The 22,679-nt window shown below is 43.6% G+C and overlaps 1 protein-coding gene across 2 annotated transcripts in view; it reads right to left on the reverse strand.

Moving 5' to 3' along the window:
* The window catches only part of LMO1 (LIM domain only 1), a 63,235-nt gene extending 46,589 nt beyond the window's left edge, over positions 1 to 16,646 (reverse strand). Inside the window, exon 1 of one of the 2 annotated variants that reach the window (XM_074585901.1) lies at positions 15,981 to 16,646. In XM_074585901.1, the coding sequence (XP_074442002.1) occupies positions 15,981 to 16,002 (22 nt within the window). In that variant the 5' untranslated portion in view covers positions 16,003 to 16,646. Of the gene's footprint in view, positions 1 to 10,528; positions 11,336 to 15,980 lie in introns of those variants that run through there. The other variant, XM_074585900.1, reaches the window with a different exon arrangement.
* Positions 16,647 to 22,679: the final 6,033 nt, after the last annotated feature.

Genomic DNA, 22,679 nt, shown 5'->3' on the forward strand with positions numbered 1-22,679 from the left:
ACAAAGATGTCATTTCAATATTTGAAACCAGCAAGTTTAATTTAAAATAAGAGCAAACCAATAAGCTCAGAAAATAGCAATGTGTGAGAGGAAAATTACACTGCTAGAGAAAAAAGTGGAAGGACTTAAGAAATTTATAAAAGTAATCTCCAAGTGGAAATTAGAAATCAACCCCTAGAAACAGAATAACACAAAAGAAATATTACTGTCCACTTTCTAAATCAATATAACACTGCTACACGACAGAATTACCATGGTAACTCAAGTAAAAAGAATAAAGCAATTCTTATTATTTCAAAATAAAATCACAGCCTGAAGCCCAGCTTTTATTACAACTGCTGATAGATCGCTGGCTTGTATTTATCTGAAATATTGCTTTTCAATCAGCTATTTTATGAATGTACAAATTTCACTGAGCAGCCCACTTAGACTGAATGCTTAAAAAACCCCAAAAAGACTAGTCAATGAATTGATTATACATATGCATACATTTTTTTAAAGGGAGCCTTTTTTTTTTTTTTTTTTTTTTTACTCTACCCAAATTAAAGAGAGATAAGGGAATGAGCGAGAGTAAGTTAAAACCTTGTTTAGTCTAACCTCTCTAAATTCCTACTTAGATTCCCTGGAAAAAAAAAAAAAAAAACAGTAATAAGAAAGAACAAAGAGGAATAGCAGCCTACCCTAAATACCGCAGCCCCTGCACAAGGACAGGGAATGCGTGTGCATCAGGGGGTGTGTGGAAACACACACATAAGAAGAGACACATCTGTTCCCTCCTGATCAAAGGAAAAGAGAAAACACTGTCTAAATACAAAGTTGCTCAAGGACATTTTGACTTGCCCTGCTGGGTACTTCAGACATTTAAAGCATTGTTTGTACAGCTTGGAAAGTGCATCAAGCACAGGATACTTGTCTGCATCCAAGCCGCGCTGAAGGCAGAGCTCAGTCAAGTTCCCCCACGCCTCCACTGCCGGTGCCACCTTTTAAACGCATTAGTGCGAGGAGAAAACCAGCAGGTTACCTTCTGGCTCCCTCCCCTCCGGACGTTCAAAAGAGCATCTATCAGGAACTGCAAGCAACGGTCCTCTTAGAAATAACAGCGCTCCTCCTCTGCCCCTGCCCCTCCAGTCCCTCCTTCCTCAGGCCACAGCAAACACCCCGGGGCCAGCCGAATGCCGGACAGTCAGGAGATATGGGGCAGAGCTCCATGGGACCTCGCAGCAATCGCATGGAGAACCAACGCAACAGCTGGCTAAGAAGTTAAGGCACCGTCTACCAAAAAAGGGTCGCTAAGGAAGGGCCTGTAGACTGTCAGGACGTTTTACAGACCAGTCTTACCCCATTTCTCTGTCACCCGCATAAAAACATCAGTGCGGAACGCAGCCGACACTTATAATCATGGCAGGCATTGGAGGGGAAAGCGACCGATGTTCATAATTATGGCAGGAAGATGGGCTAGTGAAGGGTTTTCCTCAATATTTTGCAATTACTTGGACTGAACCTCGGGGACACAAAAAAATAAAACAAAATTGCCTATTGAGAGGGGATCACCACAGCTGCCCCAACAACAGTCAAGGAAAGCAAGTGTTGCAATATCACTCCATGCTTCCCAGGAGATCCAGAAGTTATTTCTCCCTTCCTCTGTGGAGCTCTGACCTCCAAACCCAGCATGGGGGAGCAGGCAAGGTGGGACCCAGCCCCAGAACTGTGCCACAACAGGAGACGGCCTTGCAGATCCCACCTTCCTCTTTTGCTGGGCTGGGCAGGGCAGGGCCGCAAGGGCGCTGCAGAGAGAAGGCAGAGCTGAACAAGTCTGGGACAACTTGCACAGAAGCCCACCCAAGCCTCACGGGGGGTCTGGCACATCCCGCCAGATACCCAGGCCTTAGTTCAAGGGAATGCTAACTTGGGGTGCCCAAATTCCTTAATACTGGCAAAATGCTTTCAGGATTAAAAGCACCAGCGATACACCAAGTATCATAGCTGGAAGTAAAGACAAATGCTGCAACAAGAGCAATAAGCCACCTGCCAGCTGTCTTTTATATTAAAATATTTCAATTTTCTTAGAGCTGCTTAATTCCCCATCTCGCTCCAAGTCCAGAGGAACTTTGTGGGTTGCTAGTTTTGCCATGCAGCGGTGACATTGCTCATTATTTTCAGAATAGATTTAGAAGCTGTGATCACACTCAGCACAATCAAGAAGTATGCACTGTCTTTGAGTGTAATGTGGTCCTTTGCCATCTACTGCAAATGGGTTTTAAAAACAATGGTGGAAACAATGTGTGCTTAATCTGAACATGGCCTGCAGAGAGGTCACACACTCAAATATCCTGTTTTATGCGGTATCTGGTTGTATTTTAAAACACTCTTTCTAGAGACTTCAAGCCAGCTGAGGTCACAAACAATCATATACAGATTAGAAAAGGGAAGGAGCTGGGGGGAGCGAAGGGGAGCCTTGTCTGACATGCTGAAATAGGACACTCTAAATTGCACTTAGTATTTCTTTAAAAGAAAAAATGGCTAAAGTAGTAAGCTTCAGCGAAAGAGTAAATTCAGGGGTGGTTAAAGAGTTTTTATTCAAATAAAGTCTTGCCCCAGGAGATGGAAGGAGATTCTTGAAATATGGAGATAGGATTTTACATGTGCTAAAAGCATCGGTGTGACACTTTTTGAAAAAAAAAAAAGGGGGGGAAAAAATACCTTCGTTGTTATACATGACAAAATAGCAACTAAATGTTTGCTTTGATCCCAGCGCATAAAGGGTGAAGCTTTTAGGCAAGGAGCGGCAGGTGATCTCAGCTCTTCTGCAAGTCCTAATGCTCCTAAAAGCCACTCTTCCAGTTTCTGTAATTGGGCATCAGTAGTTAATGTAGTATTGACTGCATTACATGCTCCTGTGCATCCTCTCACTAATGCCAATTGCATCACCTTGTACATTTACCATATTGCTTAGCCAATAGCTGTTAAAAGCAATCCAAATCATGAATCATATAGGAAACTTTTAGCAAGACACGACATCCAAAGGAGACAATTTACAGTTGAGTTAATCTGGGTACATTAGCGAGACATGGATTCAGGAAGACAGACCAATTTATGTTACTTTAGTTTTACCCTTTATTGCTTTGTATAGGCAAATGAATGGAGGGGCATGGAGTAAAAACAGATATAAAGGAGTCCTTTTCAAAGCAGATCTCCATTCTGTGCAGACAGGTCAAAGGGTTTGAGACTGATGCTTGGTTCGGGCTTTCATAACCATAACAGGGTACTTACAGAAATCATTTTCCACAAAGGAGTATAAAGATAAATATATAATGGATTCTGAATAACGTTCAATACCCACCCCCACTGCAAGTACATTAGGCACAAACCAGGTTGCTCAACATTATCTAAGGCACGGCCTATCCACGAGTCACCTGCCATCAAGAGTGCCAGGAAGAGGCTTCACACAAGGTCCCAGGTAGGTCTGCTAGGAGCTCTTTCAGGTGGGAACCCAAGGCAGGAGGCGTTCTGCAAAACACACCAAGGCTCACCACTCAAGCCAGTCCTCCACCTGTAGATCTCTACCACGTCACTTATCAATATACAGAAAGTGCGAGCTTCCCCCCTACCTACTCGACGCCAAGGGATTGCATCCTTTTGAAATGTATACCCATCTCTCTGGAACAGAAGGAAACGATACAAGCATTAAAGAGGTATTGGTTAACCCACATCAGCTGCAAGGTAGAGCCAACCAGGAAACAAATTAGTAGTAAGTTCCCTCTGAAAAAGTACATTTTACAGAACAATTTCACACTGGATGCTTGACCAAAAGATGCATAGCAAATCGACATAGCACCTCTCTGCTCTTCTGATCAAACTCAGTAGCACCAGGAAAACAGAGGAGATGGGAAAAAAGGACAGCTAGAAAGTGTGCTCTTGCCTCATCTCTTAGGGGTAGCGAGTAATTTGCAATATTTTTGGAGGAGGAAGGAAGAAAAAAAAAAAAAGGGGGGGTAAAGGAAATTTAGGGGAAGCAACGGCTCATCAGCCAAAAACTTTACAAAAGAAAAACTGAACTGCATCCTCAAACATTGGATTCCAAATGCTGGAAACTCTGGTGTTCTAAGCCTGGTTTAAAAAAAGATCATGATTCCCCTTTGAAAAGCTTCCAGAAGTCCCTTCGAAAGAGTTGCACATGCAGGGGAAATGCCAAAACAAAACATTTTCACTAGCTGATCAATTTAAACAGCTGTGGTAAAGCTGCAGCCACTGGCACCATCATTAACAATTTAAAGCATGGCTGCTTTTGTCTTCCTTCCCAGTTACATTCTCATTATGCCTTTTTATTTATTAGAAACACAGTCCTCGGGAATACATTTCTATATCTCAGATCCATAATAAACCAAGTAGGAACATCCCTGGCTTCCACTCAAATGGATGTTTACATTGGCGAGAGGGTTAATTGTTTAATTCTGGTCCAAGTTCTCTGCAGTTCAGTCATGAATATGCAACAATCATCCACTTTTTCTTTAAGAAAAACTAGAACTGTTGAAATCAATAGTTTAAAAAGAAGGCAAATATTACCCTCACTGCCCAAATCACCCTTTCAGAGTTTGATTAGCATGCGAGGAACTCTGAACACTGGCGTAAAGAATTCAGAAATGTTCAATGAAATTAAAAAACCCTCCAAATTTGGACAACAGCATCCATTATCTGCTTTGATGTGCAATGTATGAAGAAACTAGTTTGCAAGAACATTCACTGGAAAGGAGAGTCGAGCATCTGTTTGCACAGATAGCACCCAACATCGCGCTTGCAAACTTGGGCTCGGAAGTCATCCTGTTGGAGGACAGAGAAAAGACACACACACACACACACACTTACATACTGAGAATTAAAAAACAGTAGCTGCGGTGAATTGTTCTCAGACCATCTATAGGTTTAATTATGTTAATCTAATAGGGAACAACTTTCATTTTAAACCGCCCTTCCCTCCACCCCCAAGTCTTCAGTGAATAGGAGCTACATTCACTGAATAAATCATTCCCTGGCAACAGTTACGCACGTTATTGAAGTTGGGGGCAGTGATTTCTATACGGTTTAAAACAATGTCTATGTATTCTAAATGATGACAGTTCTGTCCAATTTTAAAAAGATATAGACCCATTACAGTTTTATAGTTCAGCATTTAGCAGCATCTGCAGTGCCTTTTTTATTCTTACACCGCAACACTTAATGCTTGGTACCATTATTCTGATTTTGAATTGATTTCAAGTAAAATACCTTATTTGCCATAAACTTTCATATTCTTTACTTAAGTAAGACTCCTCACAGATGCAATCAGTCATAATGCTAAAAGAACAGTTTGCCTTTAGCAGAAATGTAATAGTTCATGCTAATGACAGCGAAGCCAAACTTTGAACAGCAAGCACATTTGCAAAGAGAGTAAAACCGTCTCTAAACACAAAGCCTGAAAACCTTAAGAAAGCCTCCAAATGAAATCAATTAATCCTCCAACCATGATAAATTTCTTAACCATTTAAGAAACGTATTTCAGACTCTGCTGTGACCCTTTATCACCAGACCTAATGGATTACTTTATTAATAATGCACTGCTCTTAAAAGGAATTTTTCCGAAGATTCTACCATAAGAGAGCATTTTCGGAAAGGCTATGACAAACAGGCTGACATGTTCACATTGTATCTATTAACGATAATAAAATTTAACACTAACTCCAAAGAAGACAAATTACGTTCCGCTGCTAGGGTATCAAGCATACTTTCTACTGTATTAAACCAAAATTAGAGCAAACTAATTTCCAAGAACCAGCTGCTTCTTTTGCCCTATTGCCCAAGCTGAAAAATGTTCCTACGCTGTTTTAACACTTGCTATGTCAAGCAGACAACTATCACGTGTCGTTGGCGTCTAGGAATGAAGAACGATGACATCCTATACAGATGCCTACCCAGACCCTTCAGCTATCTCGTCTGAGCAAACACTAAGAACTATTTGATTGCCTGGCAGGAATACACCTATGCAAAGTAGTTTGCTCCTATTAGGCCTGCTAACTTCTTTCACCCCTCCTCTTGCCATAGGATACGTTTTCATTAAATAGAGATCTAGGTTACCAGTGCTTCAACTACAGTACCTTCCATTTCTTGAAAAGGTTTAGCCAATTACTTTACTATCTCATAGTTCTCTCATGGCTCTGTATTTGCCATTTCCAGGGGCAGGGGACACCTCTAGGAAGACTACCTTTAGCTCCATGCTTGGTCAGCTTTGGAGAAACAATCCAATTTTTTTAATTTTTTTTGGTCCTTTCTGTCCAAACTGAGTCTCATGGTTTATTCTGCTGCCAAGTGTGTTCTGGCCTTATTCAGATTCCTGCTTTTACAACCTTCTGTCTCCACTTCATGAATATATTAATCCACTGCTGTACTTTTGAGTCACAAAAGGACACCGTGTCGTGAACTGAAGCCAGACCAAACCTCTGAAATTACACCAAGACCACACGTGTCAAGATCAAGCCCTCAAAAACCCAACAGGTAACCCAGCTAAAAAGGTAAATACAGGGTCTTTGGAGACCAACTCAAACATTCTTTGAATAAGCTGATGTCTGGGAAGATGTGTAGTGGTTCTTTATACACGGGAAGCCAGCCAACGATGCACCACAGAGAAGGTCCAAGGCAGAGGGGCACAGGAGATAAAGAGAAGGAAAAAAAAAAAAAAAAAAAAAGAGAGAGAGAAAGGCAGCTTCAGGGATATTAGGCAACAGAAAAATTAAGTTCCGTGTCATGTGAGGAAAAAGCCACCCTGCCATCTCCCCTCCTCTCTCTCTTTGCATGATTCCTCAATAGGTATATTTGAGAAAGGTATGTTAAAAAGAAAACAAAAGATACCAGCACCACATAGAAGAGCTCTTCTTCCTATATGGCACTATTTGTATTGGGTTTGTGTACAACCTGTACGTGCCTTCTTTTTGCACGTGTAATGATTTTTATCAACAGAAGCAGATTGCCAGGACCTATCTTGCTGGAGGTAGATTTCTCTCGATATCCATCTACCTATCTATAGGTACCTCTGTACGGCAGCTGGCATACTCATTTGTGACACCAACCCACAGCTCTGCTGTCCTGGCTAGGGCGCTGTGGCACCATTCTTGTAACTGCCATTATACAATCAATTTCACTGCTTTTCTAATTCCAAATGCTGCTTTTCTTTCCTTCTGTGCAGGGTAAGATGGGCTCTTACACAACAGGGAACCCAACTGCTGCTACTAATCCAGTTTCAAATTACCTAATATTCATTGCCCTAAATACCTCCCATCAACCTAAGACCCATTCTCCAACCCCAATGCACACAACCACTGAGTAGCCATGTTTTTCTTTTCATTTTTAAAGGAGCTATGGAATTTTTTTTGAAATAAAAACCAAGGTTTGTGTACCGCTACATGTTTAACGGAGCCCTCTGATATATTATTTACTTGGCCTGCTCTGGCCATCTATTTAATTAGAGTTCTGCTTGAAAACACAAAGGATCCGTGATTTGGGGTGCTACTGTCTATGCAAGCATCGGGACGAACACACGCAGCTGATCAGTGTTTTTAGAAGCGCGCGCACACTCAGTAATTTGGCTGAAGGATACCACGTCTAGCTAACACAGTACAAGTTAGCTAAAAGGAAACTTTCACCCCCCGCACACATAACAAAGAGCCGTGATTTCTATTAGTGCATTTCATACCATACATGCTGATTACCAGGCTGTGCTTCATTGTTAGCAGAGATTACAGCTGGGATAAGCTGCAGCTTTTTCCTAATTGCTATTATGATGACTGAATTTTTGTTTTGTGTCAAGCATTATTCATACATTATACTCCAAAATTTGATCCCTCCATGATGCATTATTGATTCCATGCAGGCAATCATACTGCCACCAATGTGAAGAATTAATTTGGGCTATTCTACTTGATTTGCATTGCTCCATCATAGCAGAACATAGTTCTATAGGGAAACACAAATTGAAAAGGAAGATTTAACAAAATATGGAAAATGCTGCCATCCTTTAAATGAGATGAGTCCTAAAGAGGGGGGGAAAAAAACCCAAAAAACCCCAAACTCAGCACAACACGTGTGGTCCAGAAAGAAATAAGGTCACTCAGCCAAATTCATCTTCGTCACAGGAAGGTTAGAAGAGTAGCCGTATGCCTCTAATAAAGTAAACTAGCTTGCTTCAACTTATATTGCCAAAGAAAACAACTGAACACCTCTGAGAGCCACACTGCTTCAAAGCCTTTGAAACCCTGTTAGCTTCATTTGTTTTCCCAGCATAAGCAATACTCAACCACTTAGTGTGTCTTTTATCCACAGTCCAGTCAACTGCAAAGCTGATCTGGAAGATGTGTAACAGATGCTTCACGTCTACTTCTTTTTTTAAAAGTTTTACTGTGTTAACAAAGAAACTTACGAGATCTCAACAGAAATAAAGCCCAGCATTTATTTTATTTTTTTTCCTGAATAAGATTATTTCACAGTTTTAGGATGCCAACTTAATTAGCACAGAATAAATTCAGAGGGGCAAGACAACTTATACACAAGCACTGACCCCATGTTGGTCAACTCTTAGTCAAAATTTGATCAAATCTGCATACGAGAAGGCACTGATAATGATGCATTTCTGCTTGGTCTCATGTTTTAAAGGTGTAAAATCTTTGTGAAAAGCCCATTCATATTTTTTCATCTTCCCAAGTGCTTCACACCAGAATGAAACAAACCCACACATCCCATCCCAGCAACCAGGTTCAAATTCTACACACAAGAATACACCCGATTGATAATTTTAGAAATCAAACTGATAATGAGATAAAGACCTCAAAATGGTAGATGTAACCTACTGGGTTGTATTTCCCCCTCACCGGTTTTTGGGAGCCAAGGAGGGGAGAGAGCGAAGAAAAACTTCAGTAGAAGACCTTGGTTTAAAGTGAGCATCCATCCATTATTTTCAGTAGTCAAGCCTTCTTTCCTAATTATTCTCCAGCACAGTATTCATTCCGTTTTAGAATACCAGAAGACAGATATGGGTCGGGGAACAAAAATCATATCGCTCCAACTTATTAGCATTGGGCAGCTTTCAGTACTATTCACAATACATGATTAGCACCAATCTGACCCAGGAAAGCAAGTGACTTTGTACTACAAGTTATTTTTCTCATAAATATTTTAAAAAGCAATACATATATTCAAGTAAAATCAATGCTACTGCCGAAATGCTCAACTTCCAAATTCTCCAAGCTCTTTGGCTCCTTGTGAAAAGCTGTGTCCTGCCTACGGTCTTGCAAATATTCAGTAATTTCTTCTACTTCCAAATGACAGCTGCCTATGATTTTTTTTTAAAAAACACTTAAACAGGTTTCTGAAAAAAAAATTTTAAAAGATCAGAGAATCCAGCAACACACCCATTACCCGGCACACTTCATCAATTTATAGAGGTGAAATGAAACAATGAGATAATAGCTACAAACGTGCATTAAAAGTTAAGATGCAGTTCCCACTTTCAATACACAAAATGCCGCCAAGGTGGAGGTCTTTGGCAAGAGGCAGCACCATCGATGGAAGTCCATCTGGATGGCTATGGAGTGTTCTGCTCTGCCTCAGTTTTAATCTTTGCTTTCAGCATACAAGCTATCAGGGAAGACCTAAGCCAAAAAGCAGCCTTAGACAAACTTCATTAAAAAGTTGTGATTAGACTTACCACATTCGTCCTACAAACTACTAGTGACTGGGCAGTTAAGTTGCATGCCCTGGTAGGCAATGTGCAAAAGAAGGCTACTAACTACAAACTACTAACTAACACACTCTATTATTCTTTACATCAATTTGTACCCCTTAGTCATCCTTGGTAAGGACCAGTCAGCTTTAAAAAAATAAGTATATGTGAAGTCTTAAAGTAAGTCAAGCTCTCCTTCAGCTTCATTCATTAAATCGCCTCCCAGATGAACCTCCACTTCTGCCATTTAGAGAAGGGAGTAAATGCTTGGAATAAGCCAATGGTTTTTTGCCAGAGCAGCTTATTAGCTTATTGTCATTATGTTTATAGCTATGAAGAAAAGCTGTGAGAAATAGATACTAAAGGCGCACATTAAAGAGACCCAAATGACATGCAATGGAAAGGAAAGAAAATCTCAAAATTAGATTTACAATAAAAGCTGTTAAAATAAACAGGCTAAAATGGGTATATTAGAGTAACTTGTAGAAAGAAAAATCTAAATAGATATAAAAAAAAAACAAAATCAAGCTGTTTCTGCTATGTCCTTCAGCAAACAGAGCCTGGGGCAAACCCTTCTCGACTGGTTCAATCATGCCAGAGAAGAGATAAAAAAAAAAATAAATAAAGAGAAAGCATGCTTTTACCAACACAAGAGGAAAATATCAGAAGCTGAAAGCAGAGCACTCTGATATGCACAGCGCGCATCTGTTTCAAAACTATTTATTTCTATGTTAGCAGCACACAGAAGACACCAAGCACAGGCTTACACAATCTCAGCCCACCTACCGTCCTCCTTGTCCAGCACCATCATCTCCGCAATCAAGAAAAGTCCGGGGACAGATGCTTCTTTTCCAGCAGCCTCCGCTCAGGGGAGAAGAGAACAAGTCTCTGGGAGCACAAATGAGCTACGGTACAGCTGATCGTCCTTTAGCAGCAAGTGAGCTCTAATTACCCAGTTGTCCAGCTTTTAACCTAGATTGCACTCAGTTAGAATTACACTCAGAAATAAAGCACTTTGCAGATACAAAAGCAGTCTCACCTACTTTTGTGCCTCAGAATTGCAAAGAACTAAAACTGCAATTTAGAAAGAAGGGGGATCAGAGCCGTTTCTTTGGTTCTCACCTTCTAAATGGCTCAATTTACACAGTATAATCTATTTTAATGTAATTGCATTTGATAGCTCATAACCCCGGCTGTTGCAACTACACAGCTTTCAACCTCATAAAGAGTTTTCCCTTTGGATTTGAGCCGAATCTAAATCTAAAATTATATTCGGAGAGGGCAGAACACCTAAGCCTGACTACTGCTGCCTCCGTCTCTCAATTTGTGAGCTTCGCACACTTGCTATTGAATAAATGCACATATTTCCCAGGGACCCCTCTCGTTCTGCTTGCCAGGGTTTCCTGGCAAGCCGCAGCCTTCCCGGCTCAGCAGCACCACCTGCAGCCCAGCCCCGGCCCCGCCGGTACCGCCCGCCCCGGCTCCGGCTTCTCCTTGCCGGGGCCGGGGCCGGGGCCGGAGCCGCAGCGCGGCGGGGGGAAGCCCGGCGGCGGAGCTCCGCGGGCTGCACCTTACCCTAGCGCTCTTCTCCTCGCGTTGATAACCGCGCTGGGGCCAAAGCAGGGCTGTTGTTCCAGATTTGCTCCCCCGTAAACGCGGGGGGTTTTGTCTGGAAACGGCCAGTAGCTTCTGGCAGGTCAGGAGCTCAGAACGGACGACCCAGGCTGCGTTCCACCAGCCCTGCTACTGGCAGGCGGATTTCACACATCTGTTGCAACCTAAAACTTGATACTAATTTTCTGTACAAACATTTTGGGTTTGTTTTCACATGTACGTATTAGTTTCAGGGAATACTCTGGAGAATATAGCTCCATTTTCACTACGTCGATATTAAAATGAATTTAACAAACCAAATGCGGTACAAACCCTTACAGGTTTGCTCCACTTTTCAGAGATGTCATCAATGCCCAAATATAAAGTGACAAGTTTTAGGCCCGTGTCTTTTATCCTTCCTCTTGCAACTCAGAATCCTTATTCAGACAAGTCATCTGTTGTCTCCGATGGCGCTCGTAAGGATCGCGGGATCAGATGCTCCGCTACCAAGATCAACAGCACCATTTCACTCCGTTTTTTAATCCGAGAAAACATTTCATTCCTCCTTTAGTGACACTTCTTCCTCCCCTTTACAACTGATACAACAGTACTCTAAAAAGCATGATAGCGGGCTCAAGTTATATATCCTTAATACTGATTTTTAATTAGATTCCTTATCCCCAGCTGAAGTGGCTTTTCCTTCCCCCTTCATTCAGAATACTTAATCCTAACAGTTCTTGAGCATATTTGATGTTAAATGTATCCTTTTACATTGAACCGTTTTAATCTAGTACTTTGAACAACTCCTGTTTCCTAGTGATACTAGTTTGCAAGTATTGAATATGTATTTTAGCATACGAGTGCAACCACCATAAATAATCATTTTATTTTAAGAAGTATCACAGGCTAAAAAGGAGGAGGACTTTATCCCAAAGTTAAAAGCATCAGTGCAAAAACTAACAAGAACACGGGCTTTCTAGATTTGAGATATTTTAATACTTCTAATATACTATTTGCCTCCATTAGAAAACAGTGAACTCCAAAAATGGTCCATCTTTCTGTTTGCTTTTTCAACCCTATCGCCTTCAAAAAGGACAAACTCACCCCCAAATATATGGTATATTTAAGCTTACACTATTTGGTAATTACAAGAAAGGCAGATTTTTGATAAAAATGAAGTCAGACACTGTCTATCGCAGCTGACTTCTGTGGCAGAGCAAACTAGCAGACGTAACGCACTTGTAAAAAAATACGCAGTACCGGATCAATGTACGTTTTATTCCTTTACTGCTTCAGTGTGTCACAGAGGCTGGATTACTCCCTTTGCAAATGGGTATTTTTAAACACTTTATCTGCTTACTCATTTCACACACCAACAATAAAAAAAGTTTTCTAACCCCCAACACATTTGTACAGCAATTAAAGTCAACTACAATTAACACAATCTGTTGGAATTAATCACGATACCTGATGTCAGTTTACTTTTTTTAAGCAGAAATCTGGTCTTTGCAATCAAAACATTTATGTATTTGAGAAATATCTTAACTCTCATTATCTTGAAATTTATAAATGCACTGCACAGTGCGTAGGTTGACTTGCCCACAGCAAACTCAGCAGTGATTTACGCAGTGGAACTGACTAAAACGCAAGCCTTGAAGTTTTTCCCTCTCAGCCTTTCTCTTCTTCTCCCCCCCTCTCTCTTCTCTCACTTTTTTTCACTCCCATTTGTTTTGGGAAGATATTTGCCGAAGTTCCACTGTAAAATGGTGTTTTCTAATATCAAGTCATGTTGCATCAGTCAAGTTATATTATGACACTTCAAACACACAAAATGATGTTACCTCCCTGACATAACTTGACGTGATGCCACAACACATCAAGCCAAAACCATTATTATTGTTGTTATTTTTTCAGTCTGCCCCTTCATCCTCAGTGATATCTGTAAAGACCACAGAAAAGTATTATTGCATCTCTACGACTTCTCTTGGCACCACAGAGTGTGTTTGCCAAAGAAGCTTTTCCCTCACAAAGCCGCAAAGCGGTTATTAGACTTCACGGGTGATACTGGTGTCACAGTAGGGCTACCACGCGCCCCTAAGGCACCGTTACAGCCCCGACCTGGGGGCTGAAAGACGGGGTGGCTGCCTCTGAGGCCATGGCCATGGCCCAGCTTGCCAAGGAGCCTTCAGGGATGCAAAAGCAAGGAGCACGTTGCAACGTCTACCTACTAGGCAGCAACTGTCCTCCTTGCACCACACCAGGACTTCTGGGGGGGGGACGTTTCTGAAATCCTGCCTTCTCCACGCAGTAGTAACTACGAATACCCCCACTGCTGACAGAGACCTCAAAAGTAGAAATCCCCTCAAAAAAACCCTGCATGGCAAAGCCTCTTAAAATCTAGGGGAAAACTGAGTATTAGCCACATTGCCAGGATTTTTAGATGGTAGAAATCAGACCAGCCCCTGGGAAAAAAAATACATAAAAAAGAGCCATTTATGGAAGTAAAACACCCATTTTTATTAACAAGCTTATTCAAGCTTGATTTCAAAAGGAATTGGTTTAGTTAGCAAAAGCTTCCATTTTAGTCCATTTGCAACCTATGCAGGTCCAGCATCCCCTTTTAACATTCACAGATGAGCGGGCAAGTGGAGCCCATTTGAATCAGGCAGAAGGAAACGTACAAAGGTAAAATAGGTCTTCATAAAAAGAGTTTCTTCTCTCAGTCTCACCTCCTGTCCCCAATTTCTCCATTGCACTTTTAAAAGTGAGCATAATTTCTCCCGGAGCATAACTACTCCATCAACAGCACAGGAGATTCCCAGGCATTACCCGCAGTTTGTTGCTCTGGTCTCCACATCCCTCTCACCAGGGGTTTGTTTCCTACTTTACTCCCTTTTAAGTGCACCCTGTACTAATTTCCTCTTTACCTGTACCATCGCCACCATTACTCCCTTTTATACAGCCGCTCATGAGATCTCCTGGAAGGAGGCTGTTGAGAACTGTCTGGATAATCAACGGTTCTAGTTTCATTTCCTTACATCACCATCACACCGGCCCCGAGCTCCTTGTGTTTAATGAGTACGTCTGCGACACTTGAAAGAACCCAAATACCCCTATTAGGAAACCCTCTTCAGATCTCAGTTTTTCCTCCCAGCTCACCTGTGCCTCCCGCTTCTGCGATGGAGGCAGAATCCTGCTGTTAGCCCGTCAATCAGATTGAAATGGATACAGGTTGGCAGGCACCCTCTGACAGACAGTCACTGGGATTAAGACATCACCCGGTTATTGTTATTATCAAAGGGTATTAATGGAGACGTTAAAAGCCTTTCCTCTCTTTTCCTCTGACAGTCGAGCAAAATTCAGGGGACTCTCGCAATGCACGTCACCCCCGAAGGTGAGGTCAGAGAGAAACACAAACCTTGTTCCACATACGTACACCACTAAGAATTTACCCTCGCTTAATTCCTCTGTCATTACTTAACCCTTTTACATTTGTGCACAGGGGGTGCGGGATGAGAAAAGTCTTTCTACTGTTATCTTTCGCTGACCAGTTAGATAAGTTCATTCCGTCTTCTCCGACACACGCGCTTTTGACTGGAGCCTTATAGACCCCATTAATAACACTACATCAGTTTACTTCAGAGGGCTTCAAGAAATTGGAGGAAGAAAAGGCTCTGGGAGAGGGATTCTCGGCCCAGAGGCATGTGACGAGTCTGCAGCAAGCTCCCTCCCCACGCACCTCTCTGGGGCAGTGAGCATTTAACCTTCTAGTTGTCAGCGCTTCGGCCCCCTCCCACACAGCCGGATCGCACAAGCGAGCCCGTGATTTCTCTTCGTGCCCCATCTGACTCCGCGGTGTCGTGGCGGGAGGACACTCACCTTTCTGAAGCAGAAACTCCAGATCAAAAGAAAAGGGGAGAGAGCAGGGAAAAGAGGTAGAGAAACAGGGGAAAAAACAGCAAGGGACAGCATCTCCCACTGGCCTCTTTAGCCTGGTATCCACTTTTCCGAGTTAAAGCCCCCCACCAGCCCGACAGAGAGACATTTTATGGCCATTTACGCAATCACTTAAGACAGCACCGACTGCAATGGGAGCGCGGGGCGGCATTTCGGCACGCCACAGCCTCGGATGCCACCGAAGTTGGCCCGGTGCTGACAGACGCTAAGGCCACCAGACCTGATGGCCGGCCCGGCGACAGGGCTGCAGGCGTCAGGCACTTCCCCGCTGGCCGCAGCGCGCCGGGGCCGGGACAAGCCGCCGCCGGTGTCCCCAGCGCCGTCACCGCCGCACCGCGCCGCGCCGCACGGAGGGACCCCGCAGCGCCCGGCCTTAAAACGGCGGCGGGGCGGCGGCAGCCCGCGGGGGGGAGCGGCCCCGGGGGCGATGAGGGGGCACCGTCCCGGGCTCGCTCGCCGCGCCCCGGGAGCCCTTTGTGCGGCGGCGGGTGGGGGGCTCCGCTACCCGCGGCACCGGCGGGGCGATGCGGGACAGGCCGGGCAGCAGCGCAGCGAGCGGCGGCCCGGACCGGGGCAGCTCCCTCCCTCCCTCCCTCCCTCCGCCCGTCCCTCCCCGCCCGCCGCCTCCCGCGGCCGGGGCGCCCGGGGGGAGTTGGCGGCGGGGCCCCGCGTCCCCGCTCCCACCTACCGTCCTCCTTGTCCAGCACCATTGTCCCGGGCGCCGAGGGCGGCCGCCGCCGCTCCGGCTCCTTGGGGCGCTCCCCCTCCAGCCGCCGCCGAGCGGCTCCGGGGGAGGCGAGGCGCCGCGCCGGGCCGGGCCGGGCCGGGGAGCGGGGCGCTGCCCAGGCGGCGGGGGACAGCGGCGCGGCCGCCCCGGCGCTGCCCCGGGACGCGAGTTTGGAGCGGGGCCGCGGCCAGCTACGGCGGCGCCGGGCGCCGGAGAGCTGGAGCTGGGCTGATGCACCGGCCGCCGCGCCCCCGGCCCCGCCGCTGCAGCTCGAGTGCCAGTTTAGGTATTAAAAAAGAAGAAGGTGGCGGGGAGGGGAGAGAAAAAAGGTAAGGGAGGAACAATATCGGGGGCTGGCTCCCCAGCTCCGTCCTTTCCCAACCTGCGCTGTCAAAAATTGTCCTAATGTAATCGCGTGTGATAGCTCACAACCTCTCCCCCCTTTGCTGTTGCTACTGCAAGAGCTTTCCAGGCTTCTAAAGTGCTTTTCTCTTGATTTCACTCTAAATCTAAAATTATATTCAAAGGAAGGGGGGTGGGAGGGAGGAAAGATGTGAACCTATCACTGAAAGCAAAAGCACTTGCCGCCTGCCTCTCTCGCTCGCTCGCTCTCTCAATTTATGTGCTTTGCACTCTCTCCTGCTGCTGAATAAATGCACACATTTCCCAGGGACCCTCAGATTCCCCTGTTAATTAAATCAATTCATTATGCTCAGATCTGATTAGCAGCCCCTTCCCCCCCTCTTTGAATCAATTATTCAATACACAAACATAATTGCCTGTGCCAGAGGTGTCTAAGTATTAGCTTATTTAACTCCAAGGACACTAATTACCCCTAGGGCAAGGGAACTTTTCTCATTAATTCTGACAAAACACAAAAGCACAGTTAAAGTGTGTGTGTATATACGTGTGTGAGAGAGAAAATGGGGGAGCGTATAGCCGAGGAAGGGAGGCATTACGCTAACGCACGTGTTACTGTATAAATAAGCTCAATTTTCTTTCTACCTTTGCATTAGATTATTCCTCACATCTCCCCTTGGCTAAACTTGCCCCGTCCGCCCCCTTTTTTTTTAAAGTCAGGAACAGATCGGCATTGCAATGGTGGCAGTTCTGGAGTGAAAGTGTTTGCAACCAAATCCAAAAAGAAAAAAGTATATAGGACTGATGGGGAGCAAAGCAGAATTTCCAAATAGTTTTGTTTACCAAAGCAGAAAACTCTGTGGCAGACAATCTTCTGTACTTAAAAAACCTGTGAAAGCAGCGGCCCTCTGAAGCAGCAGGTAAGATGATACATAACCTAGTATGTACTGGGAACAGTTCTGAATTGTTTACCATTTGAATTAATGTCAGTGCCCACTATTAATGTACTTGCTTCCTACATTTACCATAATGGGCTTGATTTCCATTAGCTGAAGGTGGAACACTAAAAAGAGCCTAGGCAAGACTGATGCAAACTGAGATCAACCATCATTGTAGCATCTGAGACACATGACTTCTGGCTTGCGTGTTACCCAAATTTTACCTCTGTGTGAACCTCCTTTAAATAAAAAAAGTGCAAGAAAAAAGAAGTAGTAATTGATTCCCACAAATTAGGTTTTTACTTTCTAAAGACCTTTATTGTTCATGTCCTCAATACGCACAGAAGTATTGAAGATTTTCTTTTTGTTTCCTTAGGCAATGCATGAGCTGATCCATTAATCCATTTGGCTTTATATATCAGGAAACTAATATTAGCTCAGCTCATCTATTAGCTTTTATTTAGGTCCCCCCATGTTGCCTTTTTTTGGACTTTTGTTCAGGTTAGTTGCCCTTGAGGGGAGACAGACAGTTTTTGATAGATTTCAGGGGAGAAAATGCTGCACATCATCTCATGGGAACTATCCCCTCCCAATTCCCAGTCCTCACATTCACCCATGTCAAGACAGCCGTGATTAAACTCACTTGTTTGGCAACTCTACCCACCCTACAGCACACCTTGTACACATCACTTGAAGCCACTGGGGAGAAAACCCCCATAAACACCTCCTCTTCTCCCCTACCAAAAAAAACCCAACCCAATAGCTAAGCTTGAGCTTGCTTGGCGACAAACTTACTGAGCTACGTTCATTCTTTGCAAGCATAAATATGACTGGGAACGCCAAGTTGTGTTTCATTAGTGCAGTATTTTTTCTGTGAGTACACACATATAAGGATAAAAATGCCTTCAGCTTTGTAACACAACAAACCCCGTTAATTCTCTGGTCTAATTTCCACTGTATGGCACATACTGCACCCACAGGAACTTGGTCCATCTAACTCAATGAATCTTTTTTTTCCCTGAAAGAACAGAGTAGCACTTGAAAAATACTGACCCCGAAGAACATCATGCACCGACTCATTTCTGAGTGTACTTTTTGGTCCTTGAGCCCATTCCTTTTCTCACTGTGGCCAAGGAGACTTTTGGGTGCAAAGCCAGAATCTCAGGATCTTAGTATGCAACTCTTGGGCCTTAATTCCAAGTTTGCTACAGGGGTGATGCAATTTCATCTAAACACAGACTTACTGAGTAGCAGGCGTTTGTCTGCAAGCACTGTAGCTCAAGGTCACTGTTGGGATGCCAAAGGCAGAACAGGAAGAAACTGAGGAAATGGATGTTGACTTTGGTATCGTTCTTAAGAAGTGATGTTCACACTTGAGCTGTGAGAGATGCGGTCACTGGAGATGAAAAAGAAAGAGGTGAAGGGAAAAAGCAAGAGACGAATTTGCACATGTGCACGCACATGAGGGAGCATCACACAAGGGGAGAAAAACAATGCAAAAAAGCACAAACCCCAAAACATTCCATTCCCAAACACACATCCTGCGGTTTGAACAGTCTGCTGTACTCCTACAGTTACCCTTATGGGGATTTTTTAGGTTTACAGCTTTAATAAGATGAAGGCATGAACCCCAGTGTGAAGGTCCCCACTTTAGGTAAATGACTTTTTTACAGTGTGGTGAAGCATTGTTCTGCATGGTTTTCAATTATATCTGTTCAGCGAGTCATTTCAGAGAAGTGAGTGAGTTTCAGTAATTTTTGAGCCTCCTTCACCCAGTAGACTGGAAATCTCATACAAAGAATTTCACCACGCTTATTTTTTAGTACCTTGACACTAGAGAGGAACAGCTAGATCACTCCTTCCAGAAGCGCTTATGTAGGTAATGGGTGCCATAACGAGTGACTGGGAAAACTTGACACAGATCAGCGGCAGGACTGGGAATAAGCCTCAGTTCCCCGACCCTGCGTTCTCTGGAACAAAGTGCTAAAGCAGCTCGCTGCCAGAGGAGGACCAGACAACACCATCGCTGAGGTGCCAGTTTATCATTAACGTGCACCGTTATTCATTCAATTATGGTACCTTATGCATGCCCTGTCTAGGCAGTACTGAGAAGTCACCATGCTCAATACTGCAGAAACTACAGATAAAAGAGAACAGCTGTGCTCTGCCTGGGAAAGCTTCTGGTCTAATATTAATTCCTGATATTCCTGGTGCAGGAGGGCAGAGGCACACAGGAATAAAACCACCTCTGTGCTGCAGTAAGGGCTAGGGCTCAGACCTCTGGGGCTGACCTGAGGTCCTTGCTTGCTAGCCGCTCTTACTTTTCTTTTGCTAGTCTTGAACACGAGCAAGAGAAAATGAAGTTTCTTACAAACAACGTGCTGTTCTTATTAAATTGCAAAGGAAGTCTGCAATATACTTAAATCAAGCCTTTAGCAGACCCGTGAGGTTTCATATTATCCTATGCTTGAATGAGGCAGATGACTGGAGCAAAAACCAGCTAATGACATAAAAGCATTCTTCTACTTTCAGTCTCTCTTAATTAAGGAGTTGGTTAATGTTTCAGTGTTGGGAATTATAGAGCTTCATCAGGGAGGTTAATATGTTTTTTATTTTATCTTTCAGCTGACAGGAGGGAAAAAAAAAATCAAAACAAAAAAAGAAAAGAGAGGTGATTAGGTCACGTGCCAGTCAATCCCACGGTGAAGGCAGTATCAGGCCATACCAAAGACCACTGCTGCCCGTGGTGAATTTAGCAGCTATTTCCAAAGTCAGATTTCTGAGCAGATGAGACTTTTGTCTGCCAGTTTAGACACATGGGGTTTACTTCTTGAATTCACACAAATAACCAATACAATTTGCACAGCTCTCCACTAGATTAGCTACAAAAGATCTCTATGTTATTACCCATTTCAGGATCACTTGCACCTACCTTGCTAGTGTCAGAACAGGGTGACCATGGGCCTGACCTTATACCGCAATTCAGCAGTCCTGTAAAGGACAAAAATCACAAGTGCTCTGAAAAGTTATGTTCACACAGAACATGGGCTGCAGTTCAAAAGACCACTTAAATACATACCTGAGATCAACAGACCTCAATTATATCTAAACTCCTGCTTGATCTACTTAACTTCTCTGCCTATACATTGTAAAAATAAATCACTTTATTCTGTTACCATGTTTTGCGTGAAATGAATGTTAAATATTTTCATAAATATAGGCTATTTTTTAAAAAAGAAAATAGTGTGTTAAAAGTGAAGGATTTCCTTTGATAGAAGAAAAATGGCAAAGCTTCAAAAATACTACCTCTAGAGAATGAGTTCTTTACCACTGTGATGCAAGGCTGGCACTTTAAGCTTTACAATCTGTTACGACATTTAGAGAAAGTTACAGCTGATAAATTAGTTATTCAGAAGTTTTGCTCCTGCTCTCCATAGTACAAAGTTAAAAACAAAAATATTTTTTCAAAAATAGAAGTAGCAAGACCTTAGTCTGCTTCTTGTTTCATAAGAAGTTTAACAGGCAGATTCTGCCCCCCCAGAACAGCTCAGCTGCAATGAACTCCATGAAGCTTCTTTCTACACAAGAAACTGGCATCAGAAAGGGTTTGTGAGTGAGTATAAACTACTGGAGGATCATGTTGGGTTCGACACTTTGCAGATCAACCAGTGTCTCCCCAGTACCAATACATCTGGGGAGAAGGGCAGGTCTAAGGCAGAGGAATTGTGAACCCAAGTGAATGGCTTTAGAGGAGGCCCAGACTAGGAGCTGGGGCAGGCTGGGTTCCCCTGGGCTCCAGGGAAAGCATACTTAGAGGAGATACATCTTTTCCAGAAGTCGTCTCCTTTCTCTACTTCTTGAAACTTTCCCAGGCTCAAGTGAGACACGTTCTTCCACTTGTACGGCGAATCAGTTCTCAACAGTGATGTACAATTTCAATTCATACCGAAGCTGAGCAAAAATTCAGGAATGCACCTTTAGCCTAACCTCTCTGAGCAAGTCAACACATGGACTCTGACTCTGCCACCTCGTCATACAGCACTATCTGTGCAGAGTTTCCAGAGTCCTTTAAAGTAAGTGGAAAAGAAGCCTTAAAAAAGCCCCAAACCTAAAAAAAAACAACAAAAAATGCCCCAAAACTTATGAGTAAGTTCTGGTGACAGTGTTTCTATAACGTCTCTCACTTTCATTTAGACCAATAATTGACTTCTCTGTATATCCTTCTCTACGTCAAAGTTCATTGCTACTGCAGTGTTTTCTGGCAGATAGCCCTGCCTTTTATTCCTTACCTTGGTGGGTGCAGTAGGTAGACCTGAAAGACAAATCTGGCATCCAGACATCTGCCTCAGTTGTTTTATGGAGGAATCCAGTGAGACAGTGTCTGGTTCTGGAGTGACACATGGAGCTCTCGGGCTTGTTGCCACATCCACTGTTCTGATCAGAGCTTATTGCTCCCAGCCTGATGTCAAGCAGAGACTAATCAGATGTGAGATAGGTGAACAGAGGCAGAGCCACAGAGCTGGCTCTTCGTAACCTGTTACTATCAGTTCTTCTTTATACTCCAGCAACACGCAGGGGTCCCAGTCATGGAACTAGTGCATAACACATTGTCCAAAAATCCCAGTGCCTTTCTTCAAAAAGATAGTTTCCTCACTGTCTTGCTGCTGAAGAGACCAGGCAGAATTGACACAGAATAGTCAGAGGTGGAAATACATTAACTGAAAAGATAAAACGCAATGTCAGGCTCACATTGCAGTGTGATGACAATATCCTAAGACACTGCCAGTGTCCCCCGTGTTTTGTGGCTCCCCTCTGACTCTACTTGGCATGGGTGACATTTGCCAGGTCTTTACAGCATCATGCAAACAACATATCATCTAAAAATGTTGACTCTGTAGGAAAATGGCTGCTGGTACAATAGCAGTTGGCTGCACACAAAGCACACGGCATGGCTGCTGCACACACAACAGAGGAATTCCAGCTATTCCTATGTCACAAGCCAGCGAGGGTCTGTTGCACTGGACTATGTTTTGGACATGATTTCATCAGCATCCAGTTCAGTCTGAATCTAATGGTGATAATCTTCTCGATCCATTAACACGTGAGAGGAGAAAACACATCCACAAACCAAAGATAGGTATTTTACTCTTTTTTTTTTTTTTTTTAAATAAGCCCGTCCTGTGAAATTACAAGATTTCTTTCCCCAGTCCAAAGACAGAAACAAGTTCAATGAAGATAAAAGTTACTGAAGATCTTCTGATAAAGGCAGGCAGGTGGAAGCTCTAATGAAGGCATACAGTATAGTCCGCATCTTGCCAAAGTTTCTTAATGAATAATACGTGCACTCAGATGAGAATAATAT

This window comes from Larus michahellis, chromosome 4 (assembly GCF_964199755.1).
Source record: "Larus michahellis chromosome 4, bLarMic1.1, whole genome shotgun sequence".
NCBI classification, from domain to species: domain Eukaryota; kingdom Metazoa; phylum Chordata; class Aves; order Charadriiformes; family Laridae; genus Larus; species Larus michahellis.